Source organism: Camelina sativa, chromosome 15, assembly GCF_000633955.1.
Source record: "Camelina sativa cultivar DH55 chromosome 15, Cs, whole genome shotgun sequence".
In the NCBI taxonomy this organism is placed as follows: Eukaryota; Viridiplantae; Streptophyta; class Magnoliopsida; order Brassicales; family Brassicaceae; genus Camelina; species Camelina sativa.
The window spans coordinates 22028160-22047284 of record NC_025699.1 but is presented as its reverse complement, the minus strand read 5'-3'; the positions used below and the strand labels follow the sequence as shown (position 1 = coordinate 22047284).

Below are 19125 nucleotides of genomic sequence, written 5' to 3'. Positions count from 1 at the left end.
TCATTAATACTTACTTTCCCATGAACTCTATAACCTCAACGTAGTCTGGATTAATAATAAGTTGAGACGCATGGAACGCATTTGAGATAGTCCTCACATCTATGAAGGCGTGGCTAACAAAAGCAAAATTTAATCTTGGAATATATTATATCCAACAGTTTCATAAACCAGCAAATACTCACCATTATAGAGTCTGATATTTGCAAATCTAAGAAGACAAATCACCCTGTGCACATCAACTTCTTGGCAAGCAGCATAGATTTGATCAGCAAATGATGCCCACAAAGTACATGTTATCCTCACATCACTATAATTTGAAACAAACTATTATTAGTTTAAATGTAAAAATCAATCAACTATAAGCCGCGAGGTTTAAGAGTCGCTAATACGCATGCTAAGTACCTCTCATCCCTGAGTTCAAAGTCAATCTTGTGTGTGGGCTTGTTATTGACATCTATCGTCTGCATCTCACCAACATTAACCACTTGACCAATAATATCTGGTTAAAGAGGATCAAAATTTAGTTATTACCATTGAATAAATGGAGCGAGTTAGGAGCTAGATTGATTTTTACCTATTAGGAAGTTTGGATTCAGGTTTCCAGATAAGACGGAGTCAAATCGGCTGAGAGATAGGTACGGATCATCAGATATAGACTCGATCCTATCCACTACTGTTTGAGCCATGAAAGTCATCTTGTATCGATGACTGGTTGGTTTGAATTGGCCGGAGGGAAAACTTAAACCAAAATTTTCAATGGATCTCCATTGTCCAGCAGTGAGCCTGTTCTCGAACCGGCATATTAGATCTTTTTTGCACGAAACATGGATTTTGTCCCCTGTAAATGACCCGCAAATAAATTAGGAATATGTATATGGTTATTATATGTGTACATATTAGAAAAGTATATGATCTTTATACTTACTTGGACATCAGCGAGTACCATGTCAAAGGTTTCACCAAATTGTGTGGTGTATGTTTTCCATGTATGCAGGACCCTAACCTTCACCTTCCACGAAGTCTTGAAAGGTTTGATGTCGCGGAGGAAAGCGTAGGAAGCAGCCATTGTGAGGTTTGTGTTTGAAACTTTGTTCTCGAGAAATATTGACTGTGAGATAATTTAGTTTATGCGTTTGTTGACGATATTTATAGGTGAATGGGTAGATTGCATGTATAAAGCATAAAATCTTAGATACGTTTAAGATCAAGGTTTATTTGGTTGTTAGGTTTGATATAAGGGGGAAGTTTAGATTATGCAATACTAACATTTAGGGATTTTTGGAGATTAAGATGCTATAATTTTTGAATGATTGATTGAGCGAATATCTTTTATTAGCGATGATAAAGCCGTGATTGTTGTGGTTTGAAACTGACGAAGATCCTCAGAAATTATGAAACAGTTTGGAAAATATATTTTCGTAATGGGCTTTTTTGTTTTCGTTTGCAGGCTTTTTTGGGAGGAATTTTGTTATGTACGCCCGGTCCAAAATAACTACAAAGTCGGGTTTCTGGAAAAAGACGAGGATCCTCATCCAAGCGGGTCGGGTAATCTTTTTTATGTATGGGCCGACGAATTTGCCCTTTTTAATTTTTAGAAACGTTTTAGTTTTGCCATAATTGAGTGGCAATTTGAGTAAATATCAAGAGGATTTCGGACATTTATCCAAACGTACTCCTCTTTTTTTTTAATTATATAGAGATATGATAGAAACTAAAAAATAAAAAGATAGAAACTAAACGAAAACCCTATGTGAGGTAAAGTGATGACACATCTGAAGAAAAAAGGTGAAGAGGTGGCGCATGTGAAGAATCTACCATGGGAGATGATCGAAGAGATACTCTCTCGTGTCCCACCTAATGTTCTCGTTCGCTTGAGAGCCGTATCGAAACAATGGAACGCTCTTTTCGACGACAAGGCGTTCATTAACAACCACAAGATGACATTTAGGTTCATCCTAGCAACCAAACACAAGATTTATTCGGTAAGCATCGATCCCGTGATAGGGGTACGTGAGTTACCCTTAGATACTCCCGGTTTAGAATCTTTGGAACTTAAAAAATTGGTTGATTGCAATGAGTTGTTGTTATGTGGCAAGAAGAGAGGAGCTGTTGTTTGGAACCCATGGTTGGGGCAGAGTAGATGGATCGAGCCCAGTTTAAAACGTTATCGTATGGCTTTCGATGGCATAGTATACGAAAATAAGAAATACAAGATGGTTGCCTGTGCCCCTGGGAAGGAAGATCATCCTGAATTGTGGGAAATCTATGACTTTTCCTCCGATATGTGGATATACTATAAGTCAGAAACTGGTGGTAGTACTACTAGTAGTAGTAGCCCAAACGCTGTTTATGTTGAAAGTGCTGTATCCCTGAATGGAACTTTGTATTGGGTCTGTTTCCGTGAAAAGACCGATCCCTTGTGCTACCACATTTCTAAATTCGACCTTTCGAGCGAATTTAAAACTATTTGTAATCTACCACGTGGGATAAACCATGATGGGGGTGCTCTTGTCCTTAGGATCTTTAGGGGAGATCGGTTTTCGTTGCTAAATCAATGCACTGTAACATAGAGGATTGAGATTTGGGTGACCGAGAACATGATTAACTATGAGAATGGTGATGATGTGGTTTGGATGAATTTCATGACTTTTCAAGTCCTAACTTGCCGGATTTAGTAGAGACTGTACACTATTCGAGGCCAAGTTACTTCGTGGAAGATTAAAGGCTCGTGGTGTGCTCTTGCGACAACACTGGTCAGACTTGGATTTATGTTTTTGGGGAAGGTAAGTTGATCAGTAAAACTCGTATATTAGATTATGTGGTTGATACTTGGCCTTTGCACTGTACTTTTGTTCCCAGTTTGGTACCGGTTCCTGCTCAAGGCTGAAGAAAGAACTTGCAGAATCAAAAGTTTAGTATAATCACATATTTGATTCTCTTGTTTGGTACGTTATAAAGGAAGCTTAAGTTGATTTGAATTTTGGTGTTTTTGTAATTCACTGCCATCTTCTTCGCTTAAGCTAGAGACTTTTCACTCTTTTTTGTTTTGGAAAAAATAAGTTATTTGGGATGAACGAAACAGCAGAGGTTAGAGTTAGCTACCCACCCGTCTTTGTAGTGAGATTGATTATGACGATTGACAAATCAATCCGCAATAAGATCAGCTCGGTTCGGTCCTTAAGATATCACAAAGTAGGATAACACTCTTATCATATGGTTTGGAGTCCTTCCGTCAAATTTATCCAATTCTGGTTTCTCTATATCTCTGTACATGTTTATCTTAATAAATCTCTAGGATGTCGTCTCTAGTTTCTAATTCTCAGAAAAGTGTCATTTGAAAATAATGACCAAAGCACAAGTTCCGAATCATATCTCCACTTGAACCACCTCATATAATATTTTAATTATGGAACTGGAATCACAATTTGATTACATGTGACGTTAAAAAGTTTTCACCATAGATTACCTTATCATACGTTCACAAAAGTTGTTGAACCTCATTTTGGTCTTGATCCTTTGGTAAATAAGTCGCCACCATTAAATTATTTTTATTGAAATGTCATATTTTCCTAGAGCTAGCAATTATAATAAAGAAGTAAACTTTGATTATTCCAAAGTCGCTGCAAGTAACAATTACCATGGCAGTATTACCGGTCACAAGGTCGTTTTTATAGAATAAGTGGAGAAGAATGGTGACGTTGTCACTAGATCAAATTTAATATAACGATTTTTAATTTTCTTTTGTCGTTGTTTAAAGTTGTATTATTATCGCTAGTCGCTAGATATATATATATATATAGCAGTATAGATAAGATTTAAGAGCGCTAAAAGCAGCCATATTCAAGAAGCAGTCGATGTGAAAAGTCCATGTTGACAAGAGATCATGCATAGGGCATAGTCAACGCTACAAGATATCATGAACGTAAAAATTACCTTGCATGTTACGCCATTTTGATATATATATATATATATATATATATATATATATATATATATATATATATATACAATGTCCGTATGTAGATTTTATGCGAAAGCAATAATAAAAGAATTTAAACAATATTTGGATGTTAACATAGATGATGTATCTCATCAATCATCATTATATCACTACACGAAAACCTGCAGATTGGGACTATTTTTTGTGACTAAATTTTAGTCGCAAACTTTTGTGACCATTTTGCGACATATTTGCGATGGATTAACGATGACGAATATTTTGGACGTAAAACAGTCGCAAATTTACAACACCAACTTTAAGTCTCTAAATCGTTGCTATTATGCGTGGAACATTGTATCGACAAGAAATAGTAAGTCCCAAAATGATCGCAATTTATGACGAGTTAAAAACTGAAGATTTAGTCAGCAAGAAGAGTCGCAAAGGTGTCTTAAAATCACGACGTATTTGCCACTTCTAGTTTGCTGTAACATTTATAGTCACAAATCAGTCGGTCAGTGATGTCGGTAAAAAACGTGGTAAATGTGGAAGTTTGCGTTTGTACTGAACTTTTGCGATTTTTACTTTGTCTCTACTATGTGGTTAAAGTGTGATAAACGAGTCGTAATTTGCGACGCTTCTGTTCGTAGTCGCAAAGGCGTCGCAAAGCAGTCGGTCAGTGATATCGGTAAAAAACGTGGTAAATGTTGAACTTTCCGTTTGTACTGAACTTTTGCGACCTTTATTTTGTCTCTATTACGTGGTTAAAGAGTGACAAATGAGTCATAATTTGCGACGCTTTTGTTGGTAGTCGCAAAGTTTATACTATATATAACACATCGCTCTCACCATTCCATTCATATCGCTCTCATTAGTGTGTAATAAGAGAGACGGAAGAAAAAGAAAAGTAAGAAAGAAAAGAGTTTTTTTTTAGAGGAGAAGGAAAAAAAATAGTTTTTTCTAGAGGGAAAAAAAAAAGAAGGAAAAAAATGTTTTTAAAAAATAGAGTTGAAAAAACTATGTGGAATTCATCTCGAGAGTGGATGTATAATCGGATCGATGGAAGAACAAATAATATCTCTAAAGAATTTTTGGCGGGGGTGGAGCCGTTCATGAATTTCGAAAACACCTTAAGTACAAAGCAGTGGAGGTAGGTTCTACTGTCCTTGCGTAAAATGTAAGAACGAGGTTATTTTGCATGGTACGACAATATCTAATCATTTGCATACTAAAGGATTTATACCAAATTATTATGTATGGTCTGAACATGGTGAAGATTATGACGTGCTAGGGGTAGGAACCAATAGTCATTATCCTACTACAGATATACTAGTAATGGTAGTGTGACAACCCGTCCCGTTGACCCCACTAGCCCACCGCTAGCTTTCCCCCATAGGCCCGAAGCTGGCCCTGCAGGGCATCGATCCTAACCCCTCACTGGACAAATGGAACTATTCATCTAAATCCACAATAGGTTATTGGTGCGCCAGGCGTTCCTCAAACCCTGGTCCCCACCCTTTAACAACCTTCCGAGAGGACAAGTTGCCACCAATTGACCTGCAGATCAATTGGTGGCAACTTGTCCTCTGGGAAGGTTGTTAAAGGGTGAGGACCAGGGTTCAAGGAACGCTTGGCGCACCAATAACCTACTGGTGGATTGGGATATCCACAGTGATGGGTTAGGATCGATGCCCTGCAAGGCCAGCTTGGGGTCCGTTTGGGCGGCTAGCAGTGAGGCTAGTGGGCTAGCGGTGAGGCTAGTGGGGTCCACGAGACGGGTTGTTACAGGTAGTCAACATGATAGCCAACCTGGTAGTCAACCAATAAGATTTGAGGGAAATGTATATGCTGAGATGGTGAATGATGCATTTCATGATACCACGCCTTTTAATGAGTATCATGAATATGAAAGTGGATATGATAATGTTCATGAAGAACCTACTCAAGAGGCGAAACAGTTCTATGACATGTTAGATGCTGCCAATAATCCACTTTATGATGGATGTCATGAAGGTCATTCGCAATTATCGTTGGCGTCTAGGTTCATGAACATCAAGGTAGACAATAATTTTTCTGAGTCATGCATGGACTCATGGGCTGAATTGTTTACGGAGGTTTTACCAGAGGGTAATCAAGCTACTGGTTCATACTATAAGACAAAGACTTTAGTGCGAAAGATAGGATTGCCATACCATACAATTGATGTATGTATAGAGAATTGTATGCTCTTCTGGAAAGAAGATGGGAATTTGGAGCATTGCAAGTTCTGTGGAAAACCAAGGTACAAAAGTAGTGAGGGAAGAACTAGTATACCCTTCAGACGTATATGGTGTCTACCTATTGCTGATAGATTGAAGAGGATGTACCAATCAGAGAAGACCGCATCATCAATGAGATGGCATGCTGAGCATGATTCATAAGATTGAGTAATGTGTCATCCATCTGATGCGCCTGAATGGAAGAATTTCCAACATTTACATCCCACATTTGCACAAGAAACACGAAATGTTTACCTTGGGTTATGTACATATGGTTTTAATCCTTTTGGGATGTCCAAAAATTATTTTTGTGGCCTGTGATCTTAACTCCATACAACCTACCTCCAGATATGTGCATGAATAGAGAGTATTTATTTCTTATGATTCTGAACTCCGGACCAAACCACCCACGAGCCAGCCTCAGAATACCCTTCAGTCGTATGTGGTATCTACCTATTGTTGATAGATTGAAGAGGATGTACCAATCAGAAAAGACCGCATCATCAATGAGATGGCATGCTGACCAAACCACCCACGAGCCAGCCTTGATGTTTTCCTCAAACCATTAATCGATGAGTTAAAGGAGTTATGGTATAATGGCGTTGAGGCTTATGATATCTCACTAAATCAAAATTTCAACATGAAAGATGTTCTTATGTAGACAATAAGCGATTTTCCGGCGTACGGTATGTTGTCGGGATGGACGACACATGGAAGATTAGCATGTTCTATTTGTATGGATGACACTGGTGCTTTTCAATTACCAGCTGGGAGGAAAACATGTTGGTTTGACAGTCCTAGGAGCTTTCTTCCAACAAGTCATCCGATGCGGAAGAATAAAAAGGACTTTTTGAAGGAAAAAGATTCATTGAATGACTATCCACCTGCATCTCTGACTAGTCAAGCTATATACGAGCGTATAAGGAAGGCCAAAGCACCTAAAACATCTATCTGCGGTGGGAATGGTCACGAAAAGAAAGTTAAAGGCTACGGGAGATGGCATAATTGGTATAAAGAAAGCATATTATGGCAGTTACCGTACTGGGTCGATCTGAATTTAAGGCACAACCTGGATTTGATGCACATCGAGAAAAATGTCTTTGATAACTTGATGTACACTGCTATGAATGTAAAAGACAGATCAAAAGACAACGTGAAGTCAAGATTAGATATTGCATGATTTTGTTCCCGGCAAGATTTACATCTGGATGCTCATGGGAGAGCCCCATTTCCTATTTGGAGATTGAAAACCAAAGCGAAAGAGGCTTTATTAAAATGGGTAAAAGAAGATGTTATATTCCCAGACGGCTATGTTGCAGATTTAGCTAGTTGTGCAGATATGAAAAATGGAAAGTTTTCGGGAATGAAGAGTGGTGACTGCCATGTGTTTATGGAACGATTGCTTCCGTTTATATTTGCAGAGCTTTTACCGCGTAATGTGCACCTGGCGATTTCAGGTATATAAATTAAATATGTAATTTGGTCTAGTTGTTGATATTATAGGTATATATAACAACATATCATGTTTTAATTTTGTAGGGAATAGAGCATTTTTCCGCGACCTATGTAGTAGATCATTGGAGCAATCCTGCCTCCAAATTATGAAGGATAATATTGTCATGATCTTGTGTAATTTGGAGAAAATCTTCCTTCCTTCCTTTTTTGATGTAATGGAGCACCTACCTGTTTACCTACCTTATGAAGCACAACTTGGCGGTCCTGTGCATTATAGGTGGATGTATCCTTTCGAAAGGTTTTTTAACCGTTTAAAAGGCAAGCCAAGAACAAAAGATATCCAGCTGGCTCAATAGTTCAATCCTACTTGAATGATGAGATATCTTATTTCTAGGAATACTATTTCGCTTGACACATTTCTAAAGCAAGCAGAAGAAGGTAAAACTCTAAATATGATTATTGAATTTTTGTATCAATTTCTAAATTTGTAAAAAATAATTTACAAAATAAACTTTACCAGGTTAATTCGGCATGAAGAAGGTGAAGTACCTGTATATCCTGTACCAGTACAAGATATATTCACTCAAGTGGGTCGTCCAGGCGGTAAAAGTAGTGAATTTTGGTTAACTGAAAAAAATTATAAATGCGCACATGCATATGTTCTGCTCAATTGTGCCTATTTCCAGCCACATGAGAGGTATTTGCGATTCACCAAAATTAATTATATCCATATATTCTTAGGTAAACTTTAATATATCTACTTCATGTTGATAAAACACAGATTGTTGGAGGCGCAGATTCGATATGAATATCCAGGACTATCTGATGAAGATGTTAGGTCGAAAAGAGATGAAGATTTCCATGAATAGATTAAGTAATATGTATGTTTTACTACCCACCTATTCACTATATCAACATGATAAATATTGCTTTTTAAAATTTTGAGTATATATATATATATATTAAACATGTACGTGCTGGTTTTGAAAGTTTTTCTCCATGGGTCCATGAAGTCGTGAAAGATCCTAAAAATAAAGTCAAGTCATTGCCAATATATTTTACAAGAGGTTATCTATTTCACACTAAAACTCACGGTCTCACTAAAAAAACAATGAATTATGAGGTATGTGTCCGAGGACAAACTTATTCTGATGCATTTGATGAGGACGATTTTTACGGGACCGTTGACAATATCATAGAGCTTACGTATCCAGGATTTATGAATTTACGGATCACACTTTTCTATTGTGAATGGTATGACCCTACTATTAACAAAGGCACTCAAATACGCGATGGATGCATTGTTGACATGTTGTCATCAAGGAGATACCAACATTATGAACCATTTATATTAGGTATTGTTCTATTTTAAATACATATTAATATATGTATATATATATATATATATACATCTAACTGGAGAATTCTTTTTAATGTGTAGGTTCTCAAGCTGATCAAGTTTGTTATCTTTCATATTCTCACACTAAACGACCTCAAAAACTTTGGCTCAACGTTGTGAAAGTTAATCAAAGACATGCTGTACAAGGAAATTTAAAAGAAAAGGAGGTTGTTATATTGCAGCAAACAGTTGATGATGGAATGACAGATACAATAGAAGAGATCATAATTGACAGTTTCGTAGATGGTAATCATCCTAATGAAGAAATTGATTTTGAGATTAACGACGCTGAACCAGAAGACGAATTTCATGGTAACTACTCATCTTCGTCTTCGTCTTCAGATGAGGATGAAGATGATGAAAATGAAATGAGGAATATGAATAATTTTCATGTTTAAAATTTGTGTTTTTGTAATTTTATTAAAGAGAAATACCCTAAAATGGCACACATTTGGGTTTTTGTTCCAAAACTAGCACACACATTGGAATGTTCCAAAACTAGCATTTCTTAATATTTAGTAATTAATAAAGAGAAATATTATTATTTTAAAAAACTCACAAAAATCAAAATCCGAGCTCTTTCACATTTTTCTCCGGCTAACCTTGATCTCAGATTTTCCCGTGAAGGTTCAGTCAGGTACTAAATCCGTTGGCTTATCTTTCAATTTCTCTTTCTTCTTCTTCGATTTCAGAGTTTGAAATTGTTGGATTATCTTCCAAAGGCGGTTACAATAACGACAAAGGAAGAAAATCAAAACTTTGACAGGCGGCGGTGAAGCAAGTCGCATCAATGGATCGTTTTACACACACGCCTTCTCATCGATTCATCTCATTTCTCTTTTCAATCATCGCCTCCTCCTCCTCTCTTATCCGTAAGTTCTCTCTCTCCCTCTACCCTTTTGCCCAGAATTTGTGTTTGTGATTTCTTAGCATTGATTTTGTGTATATGCTTAGATCTGATTTAGCTTTAGTCGTTTTAAGAGACAGAGAACAGACTCTCTCTTTTGGATCACTAGTTCTCTTCTTAGACTCCATTGCTCTACTGATTTTTGGAATTCTTTTTGTAATTATAAATCCCGAGTCTTTTTTGATGATTCTCACACGATTGCTTTGGTTTTGTGTTTGGTTTTGTTCAACTCCTCTTAAATTTGTTGGGTTTTACTCAGTTGTTCTTAGATTGACTCAAATGTGATTTCTTTTCATTGAGATTTATCATTTTGGTATAATCAAAGCTTGGATTGGAGGATGTTGTTTGAGCATCTTTTAGCTATTTCTCCTCCATATAACTTGCATCCGATACTCTATTACTGGCCCATATGTAGAAGAACCCACTTGTATCCTCTGCCTCTCTCTTTCGCTACTTAGCTTTGATCTCGATTTCTTATTTATAATTCCTTTGTTTGTTTTAGATTCTTGTCTTTTTTTCACCTCAACAAGAATGGATCATTGTACCGGAGAAAATCCCATGGCTTCTCAGTTTGACATTCTCAGATGCCCATTCTTGAAGCAAGTCAAAGCTGAACACGGCGGTGAAGCAAGTCGCATCAATGGATTGTTTGTAAAATCTGTATAATACTTATATTCGTCAAGAGTTTGCACTTGAATGTATTATGATCATCCTACTTCTTGAATTTTTTTGAAGTTAAAGATAACCTGTAACAGTAAATATGTTCATGAAGTCTTCATGAATTTTTATGAAATTTGTCATGAATTTATTTTTCTATGAAGGTCTTCCTGAATTGGATAAAGTCTTCCTAAATATATGGGAATCATTCCTGAATGTTTTATGATCATTTAACAATTTTTTTACTTGGATGTATTATGATCATCCTACTTCTTGATTTTTTTCATTGAAATTAAAGAGAACATATAATAGTAAATATATTCATGAAAGTCTTCATGAATTTTTAAGAAATCATCCATGAATTTTCCATGAAGAGACCTTCTTGAAATTCGATAAAACCTTCATAAATATTTGAGAATCCTTCCTGAATGTTTTATAACCATTTAACAATTTTGTATTTGAATATGAATTTTCTTGAAATTTAAGAGAATGTGTAACAGTAAATATGTTCATGAAAGTCTTCATGAATTTTTATGAAATCGTTCATGAATTATATTTTCCATGATAGTCTTCCTAAAATTTGATAAAATTTTCCTAAATACCTGGGTTTCCTTCCTGAATGTAAAGATGAAACCATGGCAAAGAAGCTAGCCTTCAATATACAACAACAAGATCAAACAAACTACCTAAGAAACTCAAAACCAAAGAACCTAGCCTTCATTATACTTTCATTATGTCTCTCAGTCACCTCGTCTGCCATTTCTGCACCACCACCACCACTTTGATATTATCTAACTAACTTAGTAGCTTCTTGAAATTTTGACCAAAATGCCTAAACCATAACCGCATCCAGCATGATCATTGGAAGCAGAAGCATGGATAAAAGCTTCAGCACCATCAAGTTTCCCTTTCTTGCAAATCTTCTTCACCAAAATGGAATGTGTGACAGCACGTATAAAGCCACACACAAAGATCTGGTTGAAGATGACATCAACCATATAAAAACACTTCACCATCATAATTTATCACTGTATCTCATACTCTGCAACCGAGAAGATGCTTTTCACTTTTGTGATGCCATCGTTGATTGGAAACTGGTTTATCTTTGTATCACTTACTGCAAATGAAACCAATAAAACATGTTTCACGGAACTGATTTCACAGCTGTAATCTCTAAAGCTTAACTTAAGGTTACCAAAGATTCACATTCCCCAATCAAATTAGTCAAAAGAATTGAAATTTATAGCTTAAGTTCAACAATTTTTCCCTCATTTTATATATATCACTAAAATCAATCAAAATCCAAAACCCAAAAAAAAGCATTGCTTTTCACACCTATTGAAGCTTCCGGAGAAACAGAGACGCATTTAATCGAACGGAAAGAAGTCGGGTAAGCGGAGCTTCGACCGGAGTATCCAGTAACAGTCACAGAAGAAGAGAGTCCGAGAGAAGGGATGAGTCGGCGTCTAACCACCGCCGTATCAGATCTCTTGGCGACGGAAGAAGATGCGATTTTGAGAAAGTGAAGGTGAAGGTGATCTCTTGGGCTTTGAGATTTTTTTGAGAAAAATAAAACTTGCTGGACTCTAGTTTTTGTTGGTCCAAAGCTCTTTCATTTTAATTTTGTGCTATTTTTGTCATTTTTAAAAGTCAGTGCTAACTTTGAAACAAAAACCTAAATTTGTGCTATTTTTGTCAATTGCATGTTTTCTACTTGTTTTCTGTACTTATTTGTCACAAAGGAGTCTTAAAATACCACTACTTTGCGACTACTTTGTTTAATTCAATATTTTACTCCTGCGGTCGTAGAAACGTCTTAAAGTGAGTCTAAATTGCAACCAAATCCGGATTAATTTGTGACTACAACCTGAAGCTGTGATTGAATTGCTTCTGTTTAGCGACTCTTTTAAATTAGTTTAAGAATTTTTCAAATATAAATACAAAACATGTAAACTTATAAATTTCTACATATATCTGAAATATATTATTTACTAAATTTTTAAAACAAAATCAATAAAACACCAATTTTTACATTATGTTTATATCCTCCAAAACATGTTTTAACTCTTCATGTGTTTTATAAAGGAAGAGTAGTTAAGGTTGTATATCTTTACAAAAATAGTTACAATTATATTGTTTGATCTTTTATCAAAATTTAACTCTTAAATTAGAGTTTACATGATCAAAGAGTCATATCCAATATGTTTTTGGTGATGAAATCCTAAACATATTTATACTCATATTTTCGAGTCACAAATAAGTCACACTTTGAGACTATAGTGTGACTGAGTGTATTCTTTGCGACTGTTTTGCCACTATGTTAGTTTTTCTAAAATGATTCTTTCAGTCACAAAATAGTCTTTTAAGTACCACTACTTTGTTACTGTTTTCCGACGGATCAAAAATTTCCCCAAAATTTTGTGTGAAATAATATGCGGTAATAATTTCCCCCCACATTAAAAATCCCCCCATCAAATTAAACCCGAAACCCTCTTAATTATTTCCCCAAACCCTCCTAATTATTTCCCGAAACCCTCTCTCTCTATTCGATTTCCCGAAACCCTCTCTCTCTTTTCGATTTCCAATTCATATCTCTTTTCGATTTTCCGAAACCTTCTTTTTCTCTTAATTTTTGAATTCTTCTCCGATGAAATCCGGTGGTGGTCATGGTTATAAATCTGGTGGTGGTCATGGTGCTAGATCTGGCGGTGGTGGTAGATATGGCGGTGGTGGTAGATCTGGCGGCGGTCCGAGACCAACCAGAGATATTGCTTCGTCGTCTCAGTCCTCTAACCCTTCCTCCAACAACGAGACTTCATCACACTCCCAACATTCTCAATACTCGCTTCCATCTCAGTATACGCCGGCAACGATACCCCAATATTCTCGACAACCTTCTCCTCAGCCACAACACCGAGGCTTTCAACAACAGCTCCACTCCCAGATGCAGCAGCCACAACCACGACATCCACATGGTCCGGTGTCTCAACAGCCGGCTCCTAAGAATCCGGGATACCAACCGACGCTTCACAATCTTGGATATCAACCGCTGCTTCAAAATCTGCCCTATTAACAGCCGCTTCATAATCCGGCTTATCCACCGCCGCTTCAGCATCTGGGGTTTCAGCCACCGGCTCCTCAGAATCTGGTGTATCAACAGCCGGCTCCTCAGAATCCAGGGTTCCAACCACCGCCGGCTCCTCAGAATCTAGAGCATCCACCACCGGCTCAAAATCAGGAGGATCAAGACTTCCAACAGCTCCTTGATGATTTGCTTGCACTTCCTGGTCGACAGCATCTTCCGATCTTGAGTCCGCATCCCATCCCCGACACTCAAAGTATATGGTAAATTTTTTTTTCTTTTATTTTATCATTTGATTATCGTTTAGATAAAGAAGTAGAAGAAGTTTTGTGTGTTGTGTTGTGAAGTTTGGTGTGTTGTGAAGTTTGGTGTATTGTGTTGTGAAGTTTGTATCGTTTTCTAGTTTGCATTTGGTTTTGCTTTTCTTTCTTAGTTGTTTTCAAAGTTTCTTAGCCATATCCACTATTGTAAAGGTATACTCTTTACATTAGATTATCGTTTTGTGATTCATTTGTTTATGTTTGATGGCTTGTAGTTTATAAGTTAACACTCTCATATTTATGTAACAGGTTTGGACGAGACAAAGGAAAGCTATCTCGTGTTATTTCTGGGATTTTTAGGGGAAAGTTTGATGGTCCATACTTCAGCTGGAAGGCTACGCCCTCACACATACGAGAGAGATATTTTAGATTCTTTGTGGTAATATTTGACACAGTTTCTATTTTTTTTTTTACTTTTCTTAGTTAATGAATTTTTCTTCTGTTTACTTATTTGACACTTCTTTACATTGTTGTACTGTGTAGCGAAAATACAACTGGGATGTTGCGATTACTGAGCTTGTGAGAGAAGGGTTTTTGAGGATAGGGGAAGAAAGAATGAAAGCAATTGTAAGCTAAGCAAAGAAGAGTGGTGAGCAACCGATTTGGATTGATCCTACGCTCTGAAAACAAATGTGGGAGCATTAGGACACACCCGAAGCTATGGAGAAGAGCTCTAATGCATCCCAAGCCCGTACTTCTGATCGTGGCGGTCTTGGACTCCACAAACATCTATCCGACCAGAAATCTTACTTGCAAATTCAACAAGAGTTGGTAAATTGTTTAAACTAACTATAATTATTTCATTTAAATATTTCATTTTGCACAATTAAAATTCTTTTTATCCATTGTAGGAAGAAAAAATGGGACGTCCTGTATTGCTTGGAGAGGTGTTTGTCGTAACATATACAAAAGCAGAGGGATGTTTTGTTGATCAGAAGGCTAAACAAGTTGTTGAGACATATGAGAAGAACATAGAAGGGGTAATGTCTCAAATGGAGTTTGATGGCCCTGATGCTACAGACCACTCCTCGCCAGAATCTACTCATCCAACCCTCCCCATTCAAGAAAATATGACATTTTCCGAAGGTAATTTCCTGTACAATTGTCTTTGTTTTGCCTTTGATGATTGTCTTATTTTGCTAAGCTAAGTATCTGATTTTGATTGATATACTAATGATGCTTAGAATCCTTGATGTTGATATACTATTGACTTATGCTTGAGAATCCTCGATGTTGATTATATGGTTTTGTGTGATATTCCTATAAGTCATTTTTACATAACAACTAATAATCATGAATCTTTCATTATGTTTGTCTTGTTAATGCTTATCCCTGTTTCTCTTTCATTATGTTTGTCTTGTTAATGATCATCTCTTTATTTGTCTTAGTGTACTGTAACAGATGCCAGGGAACCCCCTTTGGACTTGGTAGTCTCTCCGAGATAATCACCAAAGGGAAAAGAAAGGCAATTTGTCCAAGCTCTAGTCCTACTTTGCTGTTAGAGATTCAAGAACAACTTCAGGTTTCTCATCGTAAGCTCGCTGATCAAGATGAAGAAAATACTCGACGTGTCAGAGAAGATGCTCGATGTGATGAGGAGCAATGTAAGGCTGAAAACCGCATTGCAACCTTGGAGATGCTCGTCTCCTACTTGAAGACCAGTGATCCCAGGGTTGCAGAATTCATGTCTACTCAACCACCAGTCCATGCGCCATTCACCACAGCAGCCCCAACAGCCAACATCACTCCTCCCACAACGGCCAATGTCAACCCACCCGCACCAACCACTTCAGGAGCTAGTTCACCGGCTACTTCACCAATCACTTCACCAGCTGCTTCACCAACCATTTCTCCTTTGTCAGTATCATCCTCTCATACTTAACTAACTATTTCTATCTCTCTTAAGCCACTATAACTATTTTTTGGTTTGTGTATTCTATCTCCCTTAGCTTAGAACTATTTTCTGGATAGGATTAATGAATGATTTGTATCTTTTTGGTTAATATCATTCACATTCGGAATTTTATTTCAATTTCAGGTATTTTTTTTCAAATCATTTGTATACAGTAAAAAAAATAGCTATAGTTTCACTGATTTGCGACCATTTACATTTAAAAAAAAAACACAAACCAAGTAGTAAATTCGTTGTAATTACGTCACGGTTTTTCGACTAAAATACTTAGTCTTCAGTCAGTCACAAAACATTCTGACTTCTTTGCGACTATTCTGTCACTGAAAGTCTGAAACAACGACTACTTTAGAACCAAAATTTGTTACTTTTTAAGTTCATCCTAAACTTTGTAGTATTAAATCAGTCTTCGAAACGTTGCAAATTTGTGACTAATATATCTTCTAAAACAAGTGGTAGTTTACGACTGCGTGAATGAGTCGCTATAGAGTTACGACGGTCTTTATCTGTCTTTCTGTAGTCGCTAATTAACGACCGCAACTACTGTCTTAAGATCGTCGCAAATAAGCGACGTTTTTGCGACCAAATCATTTTGCGACCAAATATTAGCGACGTTTTATAACAGTCCTTAAATAGTCACACATACCAACTTTGCGACTGATTTAAGACGATTTTGTTGGTAAAAAAAGCCATGTTTTCGGGTAGTGTATGGTTTCACAAGTTTAGAAACGAAGAAGCTCTTAGACTTCTATTAGTCACCATTCGTGTTTGGTATATAAATGATATGTCATATTTGCCTAGTTTAACCAACCTCATTCAAGAAGCAGCTTTTAATATTCCATAGCCGCTGCAAGAAGCAAGTAACGACGACTACCATGGAATTATCTGTCCCGAGGACAATTTTAGTAAACAAGTCAAGATGTATTAGCATATAATGTTATATAATTACTTAGTTGGGTTAAGCTTCCTTTTACTTAATCTTAGTTCTACTATAAAACCACTTGTATAATCGCATTTACAGTTTAATTAGAAATTTATTTTGTCATTTATAAAGCTGTTAACATGGTATCAAAACAAAATGAAAATTTCTCATTCGTTTCTCGAGAAAAAGTCTAACAGAAAATTTTCTCGAGAATCTTGAACTTTCGTTTCTTCAAATCTTTTTAAGTCGTTTCTATCCCAGCTTCGCCTCTTGGTTCTGCATCTAACGACCTATTTTTCAACATCCTTTGAGCACCGATTCATTTAAATGAGTGCACCATTGTTCTCTTCTTTACAGAGTTGTTGTTCGCCATTGTTGAGCTGGTTAGTACTTCGATTTGGTGCTTTGTTGCAATCTTGGTTGGTCTTTAGCTGTCACACTCTGAAACACTCTATCCCTAACCGTTGGACCTCTGCCCCTACCACGACCACGTCCACGTCCACGACCACGTCCGCGTCCACGACCAGCAACAGCACCAACTCTAACCATCTGCACTACCAAGATAGAAGACTAAGCACACAAATCAAACCGCACAAATAACACATCTTACTGTGGAATCTCATTGAAGGCTCGAAGAGGATGATACTAGGACTCCATACCAGATGCAAATTGACTAACTACTCATAATCAATTCCATCACACAGCATCATGCATCAAACAACAGGAAAATAATTAAACCAATTAAATTTCTAAACCGCTTGCTACCATCCATTAACCCGCCCTAGAACCGTAAGGGCTCTGATACCAAAGTGAAACAACTCGACCCCTTTTTTTTAATAATAATAATAAAATAATTAAGCATCCTATACTACTTAATTAAATCAACCAACCCACAAGTCAACATTAAGCCAACAACAACCAATATGCACAGCGTAAACATCACAACAATAACAATCTCCAACCTATCATCAATACAAGAACATTCCTAATCATTCTATCCAACAACCTAGCATACTACTAAACCAGATTCCAACATCATAACAATCTATAACCAACAACACACAACCGAGACCCTAGATCATCCTCCTCCTCAACACCATGATTCCACGTCACATACCTTCACACCACAAACAACAATTGAGATGCGTAAGTATATCATAAATACTTAGTGAGGCAATCCTCCCATCTACCGGACTATACACACAAGCAACTGAGATTTCAATATCAAACAATCAACAAACAAACACAACAAACCAGAAAAACAGGTATCGCTGAAAAGGGTGGTGTCGACCGACACCAGCCAAGTATCAACCGACACAGGCTATTCGTGTCGACCGACACTGCCTCTCAGTATCGATTAATACTGCTCCTTGGTGTCGACCGACACCCACATGGTGTCGTTTGACACTGACTCCGCAGACGCTATCTGCTCGAAGTCGAGAGTCAAATCTCGCTTCTCTTCACCTCCAATCCGCCCAAAACTCGACCCAAAAGCCATATGAAACCGTAGGAACCCTATAGCAACCATAAAAAGCAAGAAAACACCACAAACAACACATAACAAGCAAGACAAAGGAAATCTCAGACTTAGATCAGCCATGGTCATGCACTGACCTGTTTTGCAGGAAGTTTCTGATCCAAACTGACGAATCCCACACCTTAGAAGACTTCTCCTTTATTCCTAGCACAAGATCGCCACTCCATAGGAACAGATTTCATCAAACAAGCCTAGAATCTCCAAAATCCCCCAATAACACTCTCTCTTCTCTCTTTTCTCTCTAATTATCTCTAAAACGGCAAAAAAGTGACTTTCCCGAAATCATCAAGTCGACTTCTCACATATATATCCCGGTTTGGGATTCTACTTAAACCAAACCGCTCCAAATCGATGATTTAAAACAAGCAGATCGAAACAGAAATTGCTGGTGACGATCGACACTTCCCTTGGTGTCGATCGACACCCATCCCCAAAACTCACAATCTGGTTCGCGGATGTTACACTCTCTCTTCTCTAGAGTTGCTCTTCTCAGGAAAACCTAATAGGCCAAGACCCGACGTGTTTGTTTGTTTGAAGAGGAAAAACTGCTCACCAAACTCTAATTCATCTTCTTCTTCCGATCCAATCCAATTTTACTGTTACAGATTATTCTGTATATGAATCCCTAAATAATACTCTGATTTTGTGAGTTCTTCTTACCAACTGATTCATTCTACACTTTGTTGTTCTATATTTTAATCAAATATGTGGATTCATTTGAAGAAACATTCACAGCTCCCTT

The 19125-nt window shown here is 37.1% G+C and overlaps 2 protein-coding genes and 1 pseudogene across 2 annotated transcripts in view; 2 read left to right on the top strand and 1 right to left on the bottom strand.

Annotated features, from left to right (window-relative positions):
- Positions 1 to 695, bottom strand: part of LOC104748676 — a 7702-nt gene extending 7007 nt beyond the window's left edge. Inside the window, exons 1-4 of the mRNA XM_010470281.2 lie at positions 575 to 695; positions 403 to 499; positions 183 to 307; positions 15 to 99 (exon numbers count right to left, since the gene is read on the bottom strand). Of these exons, the coding sequence (XP_010468583.2) occupies positions 15 to 99; positions 183 to 307; positions 403 to 499; positions 575 to 695 (428 nt within the window). The remainder of the gene's footprint in view (positions 1 to 14; positions 100 to 182; positions 308 to 402; positions 500 to 574) is intronic.
- Positions 1764 to 2887, top strand: LOC104748675 (annotated as a pseudogene).
- On the top strand, positions 13261 to 13686 carry LOC104748674 (WAS/WASL-interacting protein family member 1-like). Its single transcript, XM_010470278.1, has one exon. It carries the CDS (start codon positions 13261 to 13263, stop codon positions 13684 to 13686), a length of 426 nt encoding a protein of 141 aa, XP_010468580.1.

What these genes read in the sequence shown, in the direction of transcription:
- LOC104748674 (XM_010470278.1), top strand. Translation starts at nt 13,261, where the DNA reads ATGAAATCCGGTGGTGGTCATGGTTATAAATCTGGTGGTGGTCATGGT.